The 20595-nt window shown below is 43.1% G+C and overlaps 1 protein-coding gene across 2 annotated transcripts in view; it reads right to left on the bottom strand.

The window, feature by feature from the left end:
- Positions 1 to 8673: 8673 nt before the first annotated feature.
- Positions 8674 to 20595, bottom strand: part of osbpl5 (oxysterol binding protein-like 5) — a 44285-nt gene continuing 32363 nt past the window's right edge. For both annotated transcript variants that reach the window (XM_069686220.1, XM_069686219.1), the window contains 14 exons: positions 15878 to 16091; positions 15542 to 15726; positions 15326 to 15407; positions 13836 to 13934; positions 13523 to 13619; positions 13241 to 13339; positions 12288 to 12385; positions 12081 to 12170; positions 11709 to 11845; positions 11336 to 11515; positions 11092 to 11221; positions 10717 to 10831; positions 10523 to 10625; positions 8674 to 10403 (listed from right to left, as the gene is read on the bottom strand). In XM_069686220.1, the coding sequence (XP_069542321.1) occupies positions 10268 to 10403; positions 10523 to 10625; positions 10717 to 10831; positions 11092 to 11221; positions 11336 to 11515; positions 11709 to 11845; positions 12081 to 12170; positions 12288 to 12385; positions 13241 to 13339; positions 13523 to 13619; positions 13836 to 13934; positions 15326 to 15407; positions 15542 to 15726; positions 15878 to 16091 (1765 nt within the window). In that variant the 3' untranslated portion in view covers positions 8674 to 10267. The remainder of the gene's footprint in view (positions 10404 to 10522; positions 10626 to 10716; positions 10832 to 11091; positions 11222 to 11335; positions 11516 to 11708; positions 11846 to 12080; positions 12171 to 12287; positions 12386 to 13240; positions 13340 to 13522; positions 13620 to 13835; positions 13935 to 15325; positions 15408 to 15541; positions 15727 to 15877; positions 16092 to 20595) is intronic.

Below are 20595 nucleotides of genomic sequence, written 5' to 3' on the forward strand. Positions count from 1 at the left end.
ACAGAACATCCATCTATCTGTCCATTATCTATGAGGCTTATCCTGCTGGAGCCTATCCCAGCCCTCATTGAGTGAGAGGCGGGTACACCTGCACTGATCGCCAGTCAATCTTTCAGGCTCACATTCACAATACGGCCGATTTAGAGTCACCAATGAACCTAACGAACATGTCTTTGGACTGTGGGAGGCCAGAGTACCCGGAGAGAACCCATGCACACAAACTCCACACAGAAAGGCCCACTCCGTCCGGACAGGGAATCAAACCAGGGACCTTCTAGCTGTGAGGTGACAGCGCTAACCACTGCACCAACGTGCGGCCTACACAGAACATGTGTGCAAAAATGTATACAAATGCAAAACATGAGTTGATGGAAAGTTTTTTGCCATCGACACATTTACTTTCATCCGCCATGTTTTCTGCATAATATGACGAGTCAGGTACCAACATTTCTCCAATTTTCTGTATTGTTTTTCCGACTTCAGGGACGTATGTAAACTTTTTTCCATTCAGTAACAAATTATTCCCTTTACTGCGACACCACATGAATGCAGGGTAACTTAAGCCATGCAGGGTACCAATTAAGAATTGAATAGCACTTTTCACAGCCTTAACCATGGCTCGGTTTAGCTAGCAAGTTCATTATCAATGTACTTTTCACAAGATGAAACCTCAAAGGTACAAATTAGAAAAATTGTTAATGTAATGGAATTTAAAAAAAAAAAAGCATGAACTGGTATCACCGGACACAGTAACACTGTGGCCTCGTTAAACTGAATTAATGCGGCTTACAGAGCTGTAAGTAGCTGCTTTGTTGCCCCCCTATGGAAGGACACGGAGGACCAAAGCCTGAAATAAGAGGAAATCCTGTTTGTCATGGCTCAAGGGTCTTTCCCAAGGAGCAGGGGGAGCTCACAATGGTCCTCTCTGTCCGCACGCTGCTGAGACCGAGCACAGGGGCAACCTTTTGCCAAGAGGACCACGGTTGTGCTGGAGGTCAGCATTAATCAAATGAGACAGCACGCTTAAAATGCAGCACAAGCACACTTCAGCAATGTAAACACAGGCTGTAATGCAGAGGACATCTGCGTGGAAGCGTTCCATCTGTCATTCCTCAGGCTTTCCCAGACTTACTTACATCACACAACTGTGTAATCTATATGCAACTAAACCTTAAAATATGGCTTAAGTTTTGGCTTTTGAGTAAAAATATTTGTGAGGACTCTTTGCAAGTTTTCCCATGATCCATCGGTACTAGCAGCCTCACTGATTCTTTTTGTTTGCCTCTCTTTTTTACAAAGTTTTACAAACATTATTCTTAAGTTTTGTGAATCAGTATGGATTTGAAAATGTAATTTTGCTCCTTGTGCTCCAGACAGGAAGTCCAATGATGTCATCTCCTCTGGATGTCATAATTAATGAACCCACCGTACAGAGGCCCAGCCGCATGTTAAAATCATACGCATGTCCTGGACCGATGGCTAAAACACGGCCGCAGATGTCTGGAGTTTTGTGTCCCCATGAGGTGCACAGATGTGTGTTCACACCAGTATAAGGTGGGGGTGAGCCCTGTGTGAGCTGTGGGAACAGGAGTTTGCGGTGTAGGTTTACACAACCCCCCGAGGAAACATGAAGAAATGAGTCCAGCAGGAGAGACGGAGAGATTAGGATGTCAGATTGACTTGTGAAAGGTTGAAACATTCAGTATGAAAACTGAGATCTCGTCTGATAAAACTCGTTCCACATGTTGAAAGTGGGAAATATTAGGAGTGGCGCAATGTGTGTATGAATGACAACATCTACACACACACAGAGGAGTCTTTCACAGTGGTTCGGTCCACACACTCCCCATCCCGCCGAAACAGAATCTCTTTTCTTCACAAAACGATCGTCGAGTGTGTGTGTGTGTCTACAGAACAAGGGGTAGGGGCAGGGTCCGAGGCGAGGATGGAGATGTTTGAGGGGCCTGTAGAGGACATGGAGGGTGGGTGGATTGTTGGGTAATGAGTCACTGGAGCCTCCTTCAAAGCCTGCTCTCCAACCCCAGCGCCCCCTCAGACACCCGAGCAGGGAGGTCTGCAGGAATCCAGGCCTATGGATGGAAGAGCTGAGTGGGCAGGACACATACAGCGTGCATACACACACTTGTTGTCTCTCTAACTAGGGTTAGGATCTCTCCTCAGAGGATGTGCCCCCCGCAACAAAGACTGTAGAATATCTGCAGGGTGCAAGTACAGTGTGTTTTTACTTAGTGTGAGTGCAATGTCATTTATTATCTTTCCATAGTGAGCTGTTATAACACTATATGTATGTGTGTATCTGTAACATACTTATTTAAAGGGATACTTCATATTATTTGGAAGTGGGGTTGTATGAGATTCCCCTTTGTGTCCCATCTCTGTGTTAATGCCGATGTTGATCCTGGTAGCGAGCGTGACGTCTGTATAGGATTTCAAACACACACACACATAGAAACACCAGCTGTGATCTCATGCCACAGCTTTCACTCTCCCGTTTATTAGATCACGCGTGACTGCTTGACTGACAGGTGGAAACGAGAGGAGAACAAAGCTGCGTGAAAGCAAATCAGAGGGACAAGTGAAAGGGACGGACGGAAAGCAGGGAGTAATTTTTAGGATACTGAATGTAAAGAAGATTTACAGAGGAGGAGGATCAAACACACTTCAGACATAAATACCACGATTATATTTAGATACCATACGTCCTAATGTGGTGCAGAAATGAGTGCATGCAGTAAATGTCAAAGGTCACGCCACCGTTCATAAATGATTAAGACACATGGTATAAATGATGACTTCTCGCTTTTCAGAGATTAATGTCTCTTTTGTGTGGTTTGAACTTGAATCAGGGCGACGGGTGTGTAGCGATGACTCCCGTGTGTGTGTGTGTGTGTGTTTGTGTAGTGTGAAACCTTATGACAGGCTGGGTGCACCAGGACAAGACTCGACAAGAGCAGGAGCTAAACATGGAAACGCCACAGGTGAGCAACGCCGACACAATGGCAACAAACCAGAGAGGCACACGGTGTGATTGGTAATACCTGTATTTAAAGGTTATATAACTGGTGGTTTGTGGTGATTTCCTCACATTTGAACTTAAATTAGAGACTGGTTATTATCACCTCACCCGTGAAACACCAAGTGTTGCATTCTGGGAGGTTAAGAATGCAGCTCTGTCTGGGTACCTGTCTGCGCAAGAAGACCACCCGCTTCCTTTTTGAGGTTATGACATCACACTGCAGTGGGTGGTTAGAGCCAACACATGCAGGCAGGGCCGTGCTGGAGCTGCAGCAGACGTGTCAGGACTCAGCGTTTCCTTTTATAGTGAAATCAAAGTACTCATCCTTTGAATCATCAAAGGCCAGGTTTTTATGGGGCGATTAAGATGGAAACAAAAACTTGGAGTTTGTTTTCGTTATTTCACAAAGGAAACAGAGATGGTCAGGCTAAGTAAATACAAATGAAGTTAGTCAGATGATCATAAACTGACCCATATCAAGGTTCTAATGGCAGAATGAAGGTTTGAAGAATAGTAGCGTGAATGCGACTGAATCAACATTCATTTGAGTCAACTGAAAGGGCTCATCAGATGACTGTTAACACCCTTTTCTTTTGAGTAAAAAGTGTTTCTTGTGCAATGAAACATTTAAAAAAGGAAAAACCAGGTCAAATATACAACCCTGCCATTGAAGTACAAATTACTATACCTACAGGCAGGCGTATGTATTGCCACACAACTTGAATATATATATAAACTGGTATCGGTGTTAATAGAACTAGGTCTTAGCTTTGACCTCAGTGAGCAGTCAGAGATAAAGGACTGCAAATCATGTGTTTTTAAAGACCAAAAATTGGTCCCATTAAATAGCTCTGTTTTTAAATGTTGAAGAGCTGGATCTATAAATGTGCATACTGTTTTGTAACCTGATCTTTTATGTATGTGTGATTCTGCAGAGTAAATAATGACTACATCAAGCAAAAAAGAATAAAAAGATCTGTCCCCCTGACATCTAGTAATGGACAAGTTTTAAGTAGCCTACAGTACAAAGATATTTGAAACAGCAGTATCACATACTCTTCATCACCATCATCACCATGTGATAGAATATGGTCAAAAGCTGGAGATGATACATTTTGAAAAATTAAACTGTCAAGTTTAAAGTACAGCTAACAATGACAAGAAGTCCCAAAGGTTAGAATGATGTTAAGTTAGCAATGCAATACAAAGTGATACAAAACGATACAAAGCGATACGATGTGAGACGAAGCGATACAGAATGAGACGAATCGATACGAAACAATACGAAGCGATATGACAATATGAAGCGATACGAAACGATACAAAGCGATACAATATGAGATGAAGCGATACAATATGAGACAAAGCGATACGAAATGATACAAAGTGTTACGATATAAGACGAAAAAATACAAAACAATACGAAGCGATACGGAGCGATACGGAGCGATACGAAACGATACGATGAGATAAACTTTTTTGTCCCTGTCCATGTCTTGGACTCGCATCCTGCATACATTTAGCTCCACAGTAATAATAAATAAAAAACAACAATCAACATGTAAACAGGGACAATGACACACATATATTGCGCATGATATTGCACATGCTCCACATAATACACAACAGTGATGAGTGAAAGGGATATGGAGCTATTGCACAACCCTTCAGCCTCAGAAACATTTAAAATGTAATCATGGTTGGCAAAACTTATTTTTTGGAACGGTTGAGTTCGCTTTGAAGGACTTAGTATCGTCTGCCAGAAGGTAAGAGCTCATAGTCAGAGTGAAGGATGAGCGGTGATGAGGCAAACTTCCTCTGATGAAGACCATGTGTTAGGCTGAAAAGTTCCACAAACATGAGAGTAGATCTTTTATTGTGCAACTATAAAGACTCATGAAGAGAAATAGTTAATTAAAACACCAGTGTGTGTACCTTAGTCACTTCCTTTCAGTGCCAGAGCCAGACTTGCTGGGAGCTACAAGTTCACCTACTGAACAGGACTTTAGTTAAAATCAGTCAGCAGTGATTTACTGGTTTACTCAGTGGAGTCGGCCCGACAGACTCTGATCTCCTGCAGAAAAGATAAAGAAACAGACACATGACAGACATGACACACATTGCCTCAGGGTGCACCAGACTGACAGACTCCCTCCCTCTGTTCTCCCTCTCCTCCGCGCTCTCTGTGGGCAAGTCCAGACAAGTCCTCCGTCTCTGTCTCCCTCCTGCCTGTTCGGGCCAGGCCTGATCTCCAACAGAGTAAACATCCAACCTGAGTCCCTCTGCCCCTCAGCCAACACAAGCAGGACACGCCTCATTGCAGCTGGTCCTCACTCGCTTACCTGGGGAGACATACAGAGGAGGAGAGGGTGGGGAGGCCACGGATCATAGGGAGAACAAAGGGATTATTTATAAGTACGGCTCAGTCATTTTGAAAGGTGGGGAGCTAAAAAAAAACATGACAGCTCATAATGATTTCTGAAGAGAAAGTCGTTCATAGAAAAACACATTACTGTTAGAATTAACATTACAGTTTGATACTACACACTCAAATCTATTATTTAAGTAGGATCAATTGTATGTTAGCTTACATAAAAAAAGACAAGTTAAACATTTGGGAAGTGATATGCGTTGGCCTTTTTTACTTGTTTTACCAAGAGTTAGATAAGATATTGATAGTAAAGATGAGCCGTTAGCTTAGCCTAGCATAACAGAAGGAAACTAGCTAGAAAGCTAGCTGGGCTCTGTCCAAAGTTAACTAAAGTCCATCTATTAGCGCTGTGAAACTTAAAGGAGCAATTCTCCCCTGGAAAAAGTCACTGTCAGTCAAAGCTGGTGTTCTCTGTAATCGATAGAAGCAATAATATTTGAAATTGGCGCCATAGCTGTCGAGAAAGTTGTACAAACAGCTTGTGGTTTTGCCTGTTCTACATTCCTACAACACCCAGCGTGCATTGAGCCTATGGCCCACTGATGAAAGCCTTTGCATTTGCAGTATATAGTATTATTATGGACTGGGTGTCTATGGCGACTGTGGCAACGTGGGTGACGCGTTTTCCATCACCCAGCAGTGGTTGATCTGTCAGAGAGGGTAGGCGGAGCTAACGTAACGTAAAGCAGCTGTTTTTCCGGTCTCTGCAAGTGTTGCGAGTAAACAGTAATCTACTATGACTGAACACACAAAGAAAAGGTCGATGACTACAGATACAACTTCAAAAATAAGTGACAATCCAAAGAAAAAGAAACTAATTTGACGCTTAGATGAAGGCAAACAGTCTAAAAAGGAAAGTGACCATCCACAGGTGCTGCCAGAAAGAACGAAACTGAAATCATTGAGATTACCACTTTAATGAGGGTTAATGCACTGGTCTGGACGAGGCTATTTCCTGGTTTTTGTAGCATTAAACAAAGTATTTTCCAGAGAGCTAAATTACCTGCTCCTTTGCCACAAAAACAGACCCAATGTTAAACTTTGTTCTTTAAGTGTTTAGCAATAGGAAATTAGTTATTCTGAGACGTATAAGAAACAGTTTGACTAACATGCGTCTTCTTTGTGTGGTACTCCTTCACTTCCATCTGACTCACTGTGGTTTAAATGATCCCTCGGTGTGTTGGTGGATGCTGGCCGTGTGTGGGACACTGTATTTTGACCACGGAGCAGTTTACACCCTCTGCTCGTCCAGAGCCAGGAGAAACAAACACACGAGGACATGGAGACAAAGAGCGGGGAAACTCCTTTGATGGAGTGCTTACTCCCTGGAAAACAAACACACACACACACTCTGCTGTGGCCTAATTTGGGCCGTGGCTCCTTCCGTCAGGCCCACACATACAGTCAGACGACACAATGGTCCAGTGTGCGCCCACTCACACATCAGGCTAACTGGAGAACAGAAACAAGCCACGGGGGAGGAGATTACCCCTTGATCCTTATTCTGCTACCAGTCTGCCCACTCTGCTGCTTCATTTCAATAGAAAACAAACCATGTGCAAACAAAATTCAACCACTGTCATTGTGAAACATCTAAACAGTTTGACCACCTTGGTTTTACACAATGTCAAAGGAACGTGGCTTTGTACACACACTTCGTTTTGACACGTTGTATTTTTTCAGGTGTCTTACAGCCTTTTGCAGGTAAACTTGAATGTTTTGCTGCATGTATGAGCCGTTTCAGGAAATGTATCTTCACTGCAGAGAAGATTAAAACTGTTTCTAAAAATGTTACAAAGCATTAGAGGAAACTGTATTGTCCAGATTATCACGATAGTATTTGGTATGATACCGGGTTGCCAGTTTCACTGCATGTTTTAGTGACAGAGGGAGAGTTCCGTTCAGGTTGAGCCGCACATAGCTGCAGAGATCATGTAACTATAAACAAGTTCCACTTCTGCAGAATGATCTCTGTTTGGATAAACTTGACACTGTGATATGTCAGGTATTCAACGCATCACACTTCAAAGGCTTTCGCTGCAGAGCGGTTTGGAACGAGACTCTGCGGTGCCATCATTCACATTGTCTCCTGCAGGATCAAGAGGAAAGTGACAGCAGATATTTCACATGAAATACACAGTTATCAGTTATTTTGGAGTCTTATCCCATACTCTTATTAAATTATGTGGTTTAAAAGGCAAAATAGACACACTGCACTCTGGAGTTTGACCTCTGTGTGCTCAGCCTTTGTGGCCTGTTCAGGTCGGTAATTTCGCCCAAGAATCGCAAAAAAATGTAAAGTAATTTTTTGTTATAATTGAGGCACAAGTATTCTTTTGTCACTTTCTTAATCGGCATCAAGGAGTGGACAGCTTAAGGGTCGATCACACTTAGCCAGACATGAGGGGAAATTTGACTTTTGTCCCTATAATGAGGATTTCTCTTGATCTGAATAACGGTGTGGTATACTGTATGTATATATGCTGATATCATGATTAATACAAGGCTGTAAAAATACAAATATGTAATAATTTACAAGCATTCTTTGTAATTTCCAACATTTTAATCTAACAAAGCTCTAACAAAAAGTAATGAGATAACTCCCTCATCTTTACTTTTATCAAACCAGTCATTTTACTCTGCTTAGAATAGAAGTAATGGGATATAAAGAAGGTAAACAGGCCTGCTGCACTGTGTGGAGGCTCCCATACTAGTTCCTACTGCCCTCTCTGAGGCGTACATCTGTGTGTGGCAGAGATGTTGATCCATGTGGCGTCTACAGAGAGATTTTCACCTGCTCAGGTTCACCTCTCAGCATGTGTGAGGTCCCTGCGTCCAAGTTCTTCTGTAGTTTGTACAAAAATGTTGCCACCAACGTTGATAAGTCTTCTGTGTGGGTGCCTGTCTCTGTTTTGTATTTAACGAAGGATTGTCACCTGTAGTTTTGTCTAGTTTAAAATTGTCTTTAATTTGTAACCAATGCTTGGAATATCTTCCAACTTAACTGGTGCGATCCAGTTATGCAAAGGGGAATCCCAGTTCAAGTTACGAGGCCTAGTTTGCACACATCAACATCGCCCTCTAGTGGAGAAGTTTGACCACAGAGGAAACTAGTTTCTTCTGTGAAGTGACGTTTTCTCACTTTGTTTTGATCCCCATATGAAACTATTTTAAATCACAAGACAATAAGAGCCAGAGGCAGCTGCAGGGTTAAAATGTTTTACTGTAGTGCTACAGTACGCAACAAGTATGAATGAAAACATCGGGCATCATGTTCTCTGTAGTTTCATTTCATGACAAAAGTATCTGGCATGTAGAGTCCCCACAACATGGCAGTAGAGTAGAAAAACAGGAAAATAATGAAAAGAATAAACAAATTAAGGTGTAAATAAAAGCATTCAAAGAGTCGACTTCCTTCTTGTGCCACTTCTCTCCCACCGGGCAGATCAGTACTGGCTGTGGAGACTGAAATTCAAGGGTTAAAAAGTCAAGATCACAGATCTGGCTTTGAATAGCACGACCATAATGGCTTACTCGCACACATGTGCTCCCTCACAGTCACGCACACATACATACACACACACATGCACACACGAACATGACGAACCCACACAACCCTGGGAGAGCGATTGTCAGCCCTGGTCTCCATCCTCCAAGCTGAATTAGATTAGGAAGTCAAGGTTAATCACCCAATAAATACATTCTGAAATCTCTTTTTGAAACACAGACCTCCAGACAAATATATACAGTTTGATTAAAAGACAAAACAAACAACTCATCGCTAAGTGTTTACATCTTAAAACGGTCACTTGAACATGGTGTGGACCGAGATACACACACAAGCCCCTTCTATCAGGCCAAAGTACTCCGTTTGTCTTGTTTTCACTCTGTCCCCTCTCCTCTTGTCGCTTCTGTACGTAACTGATTGTACACACTGGTCTAGACCGTAGCAGTGCTAAGCTATTATCCCTTCTGTTACAGCACTACAGGCACACAAATACAAAGACACTCTGTTTGGCTCTCTGCCCTGCCTCTTTCCCTCCTATGTGTCACTATAAACACACACAGTGCTCCCTGTAAACAAGTACTCTTTGTCCTTTCGGATTATAAATACTGTTTTGGTAAAATCATCATCATTAAAAGACGAGACCGAGTGTATTTGAGCGTACATGAATACAAAACACACAGAATTGCACTGTTGGAAGATTTTCCTTCTATGTTTGTTTTTCTTCTTCTTTTTGGCTTCAGCGTTAAGGCCCAAAAATCTGGAGTGGAAGGGGAGTAGGAGACGTCCGAGTGGTGATCTGCCTGCACCCACAGGGCCTACTGTTCTGTAGGTACAAAGAAAACACACATACAGGCACACGAACAGACAAACAGTATTGCAGGGCAATATAAAAAGACACTAAGGAATGGTGAAACATCCTCTCTGTCATTTCTTTTTGCAAAATCATTCTTCATCTCCGTCATACATTTCATCGTTTTATTCTGAATCTTTGCAGCCGTGCTCGTCTCTCATCCTTCCTTCCTGTCCAAAGTGCGTGGGTGCCGGTGCTGTTTCAGTCTGGCTACACAAGGGGGTGCCGTTCCTCTCTGCAGATGACTGACAGGCGGTGGCTGTGGCTGTGTTTATTGCTATAAATGTCCGCGCTCCTCCCCCTCTTAGAGGAAAAAAAAAGTTGCCCTCCGAGCACTGATCTGAGGTCTCTGCCCTCTTCTGCTGATTAGTGTCTGTGCTTTTCAAAGGGGATGTAGTGCCAGATCAGTGTCGGAGGGAAACTCCTCCCTGAGGAGCGGGCTCAGGTGAAGACGTAGTTGAGGAGGAGCTGTGAGAGAAGAACAACGCAGAGGATGAGACAGTGCCGGCCTGTCAACGACAGGCTGTCGTCTGACGCCCTCTGACGAGACAGCTGACGACTCAAAGCCACCAGGTTCCTGCAGAGAGAGAGAAGGAGTTACAAGTGTTAAAGATGTGTAAAAATGAAACACATTAAACAACCCTTTTACAACAGAAGTCTATTAATGGGTATTTTTGTTGTTTGTGTTATTTTCACCTCTGGATGTCCTGCTGTGTCTTTTGTATGGATGTGATGGAGGCTTCAATCAGGGCGATGTCCTTCACCTCTTTACTGCACCGTGCACACTGATTTGAGAACCCTGCAGGCAGAAACATAACACTTAGGACGCATTATTTCGAGTGTGTTTCCTTTCTTGACTGCGTCTGTTAGTGTGTGTACGTATGATTCACCTTCATTGTCCGAGGACTCGTGTGTGGGTTCTGGTGTGGTGCTGCTGCTCTCCGTGTTCTGGCTGCAGCTGGACGGCTGGCTGCTGGCTTTTCTGTGTTTCCTGTTCACCTCAGCCTGGAGGGAGGAAGAAGAGTTTTACTGTCAGTCAAACTTCACTGCAGATAAATTAAACTGCAGGCTGATGCAACATGATGACAGCTGAAGAAAGAATGGGTCTGCAGCGAATGAGAAGTGAGAGAGTAAAGAGCTGATCCTGATTACCTGAGTATCCTGGCATGACAGTACAGCTTTCACTTTAATTAAATGTAAATGACACACATCAAATATATATTAATGTAGCTTTAGTTTGGATGTGTGTGACTGTTCTCGCTAACCTTCTGTTGGCTGGCCCAGCTGTGGCTGTAGGAGAGGCCGTTGTGTTGCCTCTGGCTTTTCTCGTGCGTCTGAATCACGCCGTCCTTCTCAAACTGAACCAGACAGCGCTCAGGGTCCCACGGCTGCATGCTGCCAAACACCAGCGTACATCAAGATAAGGATGCAAGCAACTGCCATCTGAACATGTCATTGTTTCCATGTCATGTGCTGTGGGTTATGAGCTGTGTGTGAGTGTGTTCTTACTCCATGTGCCTGTAGGTCCACTCGGAGGTGACGGGGTCCTGCTGGAAGAGTTTGGGGCTCCAGGATTTGTCTCCTCTCTCCCGGGCCTCTCTCCTCTGAGCTTCCTCCAGAACAAACTTCTCCTGGGTGGCCCGCATCTGGTCCCGATCCATGATGGCACTGGTGACATGCTGCCACAGTCTGTCAAAGGCAAATCAATATTGCAATGCGTCATTGGAGTAAGCAGGGTTAATGTTGAAATGCCGTAACATCCTGACACGCCTAAATCAATGAATTACACCTGTTAGTGTTATACCAAACAATGTATGCTGTGAGAAGTTAACACAGGGTTTGACATGCATACTGTAGGTTAAATAAATGAATAGTGGTTTACCTCTCAGACTCAAACTCTCCCTGCTGCTCTATTTGGACCACTTGTCTCTTGAGGCGGCTGCTGCGGATGTCAGCGCTCGGGTTCCACAACGTCTCCTGCAGGCCCGAGCGTTTCTCGTGGATGAACACCTCGTTGTCCTGAACACAACAAAGACAATCACAATCAATCACACAAATCTCTCAATACCTGTGTGAAGTGATCATCTCTTTTTTCTTTCCTCTTCTTTTTCAGATCCTTTAACCTTCTTTGAGAGCTCACCTAAAGCCTAATTAACTCTGAGTAGCAGTGAGCAAGTGTCAGAGAAGGATGCTGAAAAATAAACTTAAGAGGATGGTTGAGACAGCAGGCCGACCCAAAGTGACAACAACTCACCCAGTGTCCATCCACAGTAGCCAGCAGCTCCTCTCCAACAAAGATCTTCCCGCTGATCTGGTTCACAGAGCAGGAGCCTCCGAGGAAAGGCTGCAAAGAGAAACACCTTTACTGAAAACTGCTGCTACCTCAGAGTGCACGGCTGAGCAGTCAAATTCAAGGGAAAAACAAGCAGTGAAAAGTACATAACTGATGTAAAATATATACCTTGAGTTTGAACTCCAGCTCTGTGAAACACTTTGTCTTCTCGCACTCGATGGTTACCTTCCCTCCCAGCTCTAGTGTCATAGTGCCGTACAGGATCCCTGCAGGAGGAACAGACACAGAGTTAGAGCATCAAATCAGCACATCAATGAACCGAATGTAGATTCCTCACTAGACGGTAAGACAAGATATAAACAGTAATTACACAAGATTTGGCAGCATCACAGGATTTACTTTAATTGAAGAGTAGTACCAGGTGCTTCTCTAGATGCGAGGCACCTTATAGACCCACAACACTACATCTGCATTCCAGAGACTGTTAGGTGGCTTATGTTCTTTCTGTAGTATACAGAGTGTCTACAGTCTGTGAGAGTGTTTGTCCCTTTTTAAGTAGTTTACATATGTATTTAAATGATCTGCAGTCCAGCACTAAATATATTCTATACCAACTAATTTGCAGGCAAAGAGATCCAGTAATATTTAAGGGGAGAGTGAAGGTGACCGTTAAGCTTTCAATAAGGAAAATGTTATTGTTTTGAGTCTAAAAGCATGAAGAGGGACGTCAGCACCAAAATCAACCTCTAGACTATGTCAATAAAAACCTGTACACAATAGACTCTTCCACAGAGATGATGCGGTATTAATGGACTGTACTTATTAAGCGCTTTTCTAGTCTTGCAACCACTCAAAGCGCTTTCACACTACAATAGGTCACATTCACCCTTTCACTCACACATTCACACACTGATGGCAAAGGCTGCTGCATAAAGTGCCCAACTGTCAATCACTACTCATCCTATTCACACACCGATGCCTACACCACCGGAGCAATTTGGGGTTCAGTCTTGCCCAAGAACACTTATATGAAAACCTACTGCTAATGCTAACCTCGCAACAAGGACATGATTAGATTAATTAGTATTGATGGTCATCAACATTTACTGTGGCTCTATTACCTTTGCAGTGGGCGTAGGGCATGGTGATGACGTACTCCTCGTCCCTGCTCAGGAACAGCAGCCTGGCTTTGCCATCCAGGATGGCAGACAGAGAGTTTCCTGCAGAAGCAGAGGGACAGAGGAGCACTTGATTAAAGAACAGAGGTATCCCATTTTCCTTGTAGATTAAAAATTAAAAACATAAGCTGACAGGAATATATATCAACATGCACAGATACAATTTTAATTATACTGTATGCGGGTATATTGTCCTATGACAAAACACAGTAGTATGATATGTACCATAGAACTTGGACTTTGCCAGGATGCTGCCACTGATACAGAAACCATCCTTCCTGTTGCAGATATAAAAGGCAGAGACGGGCGGATGGTGGGACACCTGGCAGAGGAGAGAGACGGAGAGACATGTGAGCAGCAGGAGGAGAGAAAAAGGTGTCAGAACCCCTCTGGCATATTTTACACTCTCTGCATTTCACAGGCATACGCTCTGTGTGTGTGTGTGTGTGTGTGTGTGTGCTGAATTGAGCAATATCTTTCACACAAGATGAATCACGTCCTGTGCTTTTACATGTTCTAGCTATGAATTTGACTTAACCTGTTCAGCTATGTAGAAAGTGCAGCTGTCGGTTTGAGGATGAAGCCAGCAGCAGCGAAACGTTTCCCCCAGGATCGGGTTGTAAGGCTTCTTCAGACCCTGGAAAACACAAAAACATGAAGCAGTGTGTAAGTCAGGCTCAATGTTAGCATCTCCTGACAGGAACTCTTTTTCTCAGGTCAAATGCAGAAAATGTTTACAGATCACTGCCAGATAGTAAGCATCCCCATGGAGCACACTACCACTTGACTGTGCTCAATAATTCAGCAGGAAATACAGCACAGTGTAACAGGCCAACTGTCCTACAGATAATTAAAGGATATCAGGTTGCAACCCATCCATCACCAGTGAGTCTCTTGGAGGTAGTCAGCCCAAAAAGTGTTGAGCAAGCCCAGTTTAATCTACGGGCGTTATCTGCTGGCTCATGATGGCTGTTCTGCTGCCACCGTGGAAATAAAAACCTAACGAGAGGAAAAGTGAGGCAAGCGTGTCCACTACTTTTACAGCAGGAGTAGAGACCCAGGGCAGAGGCATTTGTCGAAGATACAGTGTGACAGAACGTCATGTTAGAAGCAGTGTTCATGTTGGCAGCTATTTTAGATTTAGTCTTAATCTTTAAATGAACATGCTTATTAGTTTAAGTTACATTTTGTAGTTTTAGTCAATAATAAGTCACATTTTAGTCTTTACTTTTAGTCAAAATGTTTTCTCTCTTGAGAAAATATGAGCACGCCTCCAGTCTCCTTCTTCTCGTTTTCATCTGTTTGCTTCAGGTAAAATTAAGACTTTAAATTTCAGCAGATCATCCATACAGTAAAAGACGATAAAGCACAGCAGCTGAAGATTACTTTTCATCATCACTTCTCATTTAAACAGACAGCCAATGATTGCTCCTTTTTGTGCAGAAGAAGCATCAAATGACACTTAAAACGCCCCTTTTTCTGTGAGCGTGCACAGAGCCTGAAGAGCCTGAGTTAACACAGAAAGTAACCATCTTCGTGATACCCGTCCAACCGGTTAACCCAGGGGGTTACAGGAATGCATTGCTTGTATTTTGACAGACAGGTAAGATGCAGTGGGGGAAAATGTGCAGCCCACCAACATTTTAGTCCCATCTCGCTAACGAAAACAAAACATACGTGTTGTCAGAGATTTTATTATGAACGATCTTTTTTTTAGCTCGTCAACGTCTCGTCTTCATCATGGAAAAAAGATAATTGAAAAACATTATCGTCATTATTTTTGTTCACAAAATTAACATTGGTTAGAAGACGGTTAGCCCTGAAGGAACTAAAATATTTGAAATACTTTTACCACTCCTAGAACGACTGCTTCAACAGCTTGACAAGAGCTGATATTTCAGGCTTTTAAAATGGAATTTCAAAGACCAATAAACCATATGATGTTTTCTTTTACTACTTAATAAGACTCATTAATTCATTAAAAAATAGTCTTCTTTACTGTTATTTAGTTTTTACTGTATTTCTTACCTTGGGCTTCTTGTAAAAGCCAGACAAGTACCATCTCAACACCTGCTTGATCCGACCGTATGCACTCTCCTCCAGTGCAGCTCTGCGGGACAGAAGATGGGAGAGACGGACACGATTAATACAATAATAATTTTACTTTGCCTGACTTTGAGGGGGAAAAGGTGCACACTCTAATAGACGAACATGCACAAAGTATAATGTTTTTAAGGTACTGACTGTGAGAGCAGATCAGCGTGGTAGTAGTAGTCAGACAGCTTGTCCAGGAAAGAGCGAGGCTCCAGGATGAAGGTGGGCAGCACCACCTTAGACAGGTCCATGCCCGGCCGCAGCTGCTTCAGAAGGCTCCAGATCAGACCCTTGTTCTCCTCTGAGACTGTCTCCACCTGGGACGCCTCCCCGGCCTGAACACAGACACAAGTAAACATGAGGAGGTGTAGCAACGAAGATTTATTGTTACAAGACGACTGGTCCAAGCACAAAGTAAATAGGTCTATCTTTACACGGCAGAATACTCAGACGTTCAACATAAAGACGTATTTGTTTTCCCTTCACCTCAGCCATCTCCTCGGTGCTCTGCTCCACATAGGCTGTGGCCTGTGGGCCGGGGGACAGCTCGTCCGATTGGTCCATGTCGCTCTCCTCCGTCAGCCTTCCACCGTTCTCATTGGCTGCAGTGTCCCAGTCATCATGAGCATCCCGCTCAGATTTGTCAGAGAAACCGTCATGCTCCATGTGGTGATTACCCAGCAGCACAGAGTCATTTAACCTGAAGATACCAGGGGAGAAGAGAACAGCCGGGTTTACAACGAAATTAAATCACCTCGATATTAAAACATTCAGGAAGTTATGTAAATAATTACAGATCACAAATAATCACTGATCTTTGCCTTTTGTTTGTATCTTAATAGATTTAAAGTGGTGTCAGAAGCGGCTCTCATTTCCTCGGCAAGTCATTACCAGGGATAATTTAACGGAGAGTGGAAGCTGGAGGACGTTTTAATGAGCATCATTAGGCATTATAAGATGGGTAATGTCTTGTGACATTAAAAACGTCTTACATAATTTTACTTCAATGCTGCCAACGATTCAGTGAATGCCTCTTGAGTAAGGAAATTTAAAAACAGCTCAGTCATGACGCAGATTTGTGAGGAACAGAAATCATCATGGGGCTCGAAAATGTCGTTAAATGTGTTGAACCTGTGATGGCATTATTAGTAAATCCACTGTGTTTGAGACTATCCATGTTAACATCCTGGCTGACCTGGAGGGTGTGCATGTATTTGCATCCTCCCTCATTTTCCGCCTCCCATTCACCTGCTCTGAATGTGACTGGCCTCAATCAGAGGACACAAACAGGGCAATGCATGTATTTGCATGCATTTAACAATCACACCTCCGTCGACACTCACATGATTTCAGAGATATGTTTGCAGGCAGAAGTGCACAAACACACACTGTGTTGAGGGAAAACTAATTCAAACTGGATTTATCATTTCCTTGATGTGGAATTCTGCAGTCTCGACACATCAAACCCCGATCTGTCAGCACTCTAATAACCAGAACAAAGTTGAAAGATAGAAAAAAAAGGAGAAACACTGTGAAGAAAGTCACGCATCAGCTTCTAAATGGAGAGAGAAAGAAGAAGCGAGAACGAGAGGGGGGAAGAGGAAGGCACGGGTGGGAGGGGTGAGTCCAAATCAATAGCTAAAGGGGAACATTATGGTTCCAATCTCAGAGCCACATTACCAGTCAGACAGTGGACGTCTGTGTTCTCACACTTCCCTTGAACAGACACATTCAATGGGACACACAGGCAGATGGACACGGAAGTTAAAGCCAAGTCATATCCATACTCAAAGGTCTTCATTTTAACAAACACATACAAGCAGTGGGACAGGGGAAGGTAACTGTATCATGTCTTAATCTTACAGGCATTACAGTTACAGAGAACAAGGATAAAGCCTTTATGCTGCAACAACAAATGAAAGCCAGTTCAATTTTCATAACGCCCAAGGGCTTGTCAAACCAGAACGATCACATTCCTGAACACTCTGAGAGACTCAAACCAACCAGTGCTGTTATATATTAACCCAAACACGCCCTGGAACAGTTGCAGCTCTCCTTACCTCAGAGACAAACAGCATCGAGACAAACTCTTCCTCAGGAATCAAAACAGCACAGATGATGTTAGCAGCAAATCCAAACACAGGCTCAGTCCGTCCTTATTGCCTGTCCTTTCCTTTGTGCGCGTGGATGTTTTTTATCTTAAAAGATGCAGTTTTGTTTCCTCGACTCCAGCACGCCTGCTTCCTGATGTCTGTGTGCATATATCTGTCTGTGTGCCAATGTGTGTGTGTGTGTGATTAACGGCCGTGTTGCTGCCGTCTCTTTCTGGGCGGTGTATGGTTCTCATTCTATTCTATCTTCCTGCTCCTCTGTCAGTCATGTGATCGTACGGGCTGCTGTGATTGGCTGGCAGAGGAGGAGGGAGGAGAGGGGATGGATGGCTCGAGGGAGGGAAGGAGAGAGGAGGGGGTTGGGGAGGAAAGGGATGTCTAATGTAGGATGTAAACAGTATGAATAGAGGTGAAGACTTTCAGGAAGAAAAGGGGAAAATAACCGTGATGGAAAAGTACCAACATGTATGAAGGGAGACAGACATACAAGCTCACAAGCGGAAGCACCTTTTCTAAATATTTATGTGTTGTTATTCTTTGATTTACTGTACTGTTTCAAACACGGAGTTTATCTGTGTTTGAAATGTGATATACAAATAAACATGAATTGAATTGTATCACAGATGTAAAACAGTGAAGTATTACCAATAAATAGATCTATTAAAATTAAACTACACACAGCTGATAGTTTCACAGCTTTCTTGTTACACAACAGTTAATGGATTGCCAAACTGAAGCATGCACACACAGACAGCCACTCTATTTGTTTCCCTTGTAACTCCTTTGATCACATTCACTTTGCTCCACATTCAGAGTTCAGTACATCTACAGTCTCCAACTGTACATCGTCTCCTGGGCGGTCGCTGCCTTGCTAACAGAAACATCAAAGCATATTCACTTTCCCTTTCAGCATCGTCACTATTGAGTCAAGAATCTATATTTCAATGAAGCACCCTGAGATTAAAGATGTATTTTTTGTATTTATAGTTAAATACAAAATCACCTTTTAAAGACATTCTCTATCCTTGTAGCATAACAGGTATTTTGTCCAGTAAAGAAGAAGAAGAAGAAGAAGAAGAAGAAGAAGACAGACTTTATTAAATTGTGTTTTTTCACACTGTTAGTACAAACATGCTACACACACACACACAGGCCTGAAACACTAGGGCTGTGCCATATCATATCGTTCAGATTATGCCGGTGTCATTTTTTAAGTGTAAAATTGCGATATCAAAGATGTATATCTGCAAGTTGCGTATTGCTTTTCCTGTTCATTTGAGGAGCACTTGCCTCCGCTTTAAATCAATACGAGCATGAGAGATGCCTGTCTGTACGTGTAAGCCCCGCCCCTGCATGCTCGGAGTGTGTGAGTGTGGAGAGGCGGGGGCGCTAAGCTGAGAGCATAGAGTGCATTTGGCAGAGAGCAGACTTCAGTGTTTGATAGATATTAGCAAAAGAATTGTAGACAAGAAGAACAGCTTCATTTTAATGCAAAGAGAGCGGCCATTGTCATTACGTGCTGCTTCTGAAAACACCGGTGGCAGCGACGTGACGCCTGCACAGTCAGCATTAAAAAGCCTACATTTTACTTTTCTTCTTTATGTCTCTTGCAGATTAACATGTAATTGAAATTTGTAGTGTATATATATAGAGTAATAAAGTGGGCAGCTTCGCTATTTACTGATTTAAAGATAAACAACATACAGGGACGGTAGATGCAGTGGCAGATCAAAAACCTCTTATTAATAACTAAGAAGAGAGTCTAAGCATATCACAGCTTACAGTAGCAGCTACAGTAGTGTTTCTATGTTGTCATGTAGATCCAAACGTGAACACTGACTGGGTGGGCACAGAGTGGGCTAACACGTATAAAAGGCCTAATTCTCCTTTCAAAATGTGCCAGAAGCGACCACATGTGGGCTTTTACGGACAAAATTCCCCCCAGACCTCCCTACAGTAGTTCATTGGAAAAGAAGGAAAATTGTCAAAGTACTTTATTTTGTTTGCATGAATAAATGCTGCTGCCTGAAATCACATACAAAAGATTACTCCGTTTTCTTTTTTTTTTATATCGTCATGAATATCGTTATCACAAAATGTATATATCGCCCACCCCTATGAAATAGGCATGCATAAAAAGAACCCTATGAGCCTGCATTAATGGAGAGATGTCAGCGCCCTGAGCAGTCTGGGGATTCAGTGCCTTGCTCAAGGACACCTCTGCAGTGGCCAAGAAGGGACCTGGCACCTCTCCAGCTATCAGCCCCAATTCCATGCTTGGTCCTTACTGGGTCTTGAACCGGCCACCCTACGGTTCCCAAACCCTTCAGGTAGTAAGCTACCGTTTACCCCTAAAGAAGATTGTTAACCACGCAGGGTGCCGCTTCATTCTCTCTACCAACCACAGGTGACTACCAGAAGTTTAAATGTACAATGTCTAAATGTAGAAATGATGATTACTGGAGAGGCATAAACTAGGGCAACACCACTCTATGCTCACACTGTGCCAGCACAGGAGAAAGGAGTCACACTGCTTCTATGTAATTATACGCCAAATTTCAGCAGTGACAAATGACACACTGTGAAAAGCACAATTTCTCTCTAGGGTCCCCCACCTCCCTTTATGCATCACACAAACACATGCACACACATACAGCAAACAGGTAGGGCTACACATGGCGTGATCAGCTTTACAAATGAAGCAAAATAAAACAGGGGCAGGCTAATTTTATCTCATGCTGAGTAAATTTAGACTCCATGTGCAGGTGGGGCAATTGATTTCGAGGATAAATTAGCAACAACAGAGAGTGGCTTCAGCAACTCCCTCCTACACGATCAGAGGCAGTGACAGATGTTCAAGAGTCATTTGAGAGTTGAAAATTGATTTTTGTTTTTGAGGATGAAAGTAAGTGTTGTTGAAAAGTTATTTTGATGCATTTCTGTTATGAAGAGATGAGTCTGTTATGAGTCTTCTGTACATCTTTCAGTCTGTTTGCCTCTATATATGAAATCTTTAACAGTTGTTCAAAGCTGGTTGCCAGTAGCAACTGGCCAAATGATACTACCAAGGCTTGGGTATGAAAACTAATTGCA

This window comes from Semicossyphus pulcher, unplaced genomic scaffold, assembly GCF_022749685.1.
Source record: "Semicossyphus pulcher isolate SPU_LCO1_2020_fin unplaced genomic scaffold, fSemPul1.0.p SCAF_8, whole genome shotgun sequence".
Classification (NCBI taxonomy): domain Eukaryota; kingdom Metazoa; phylum Chordata; class Actinopteri; order Labriformes; family Labridae; genus Semicossyphus; species Semicossyphus pulcher.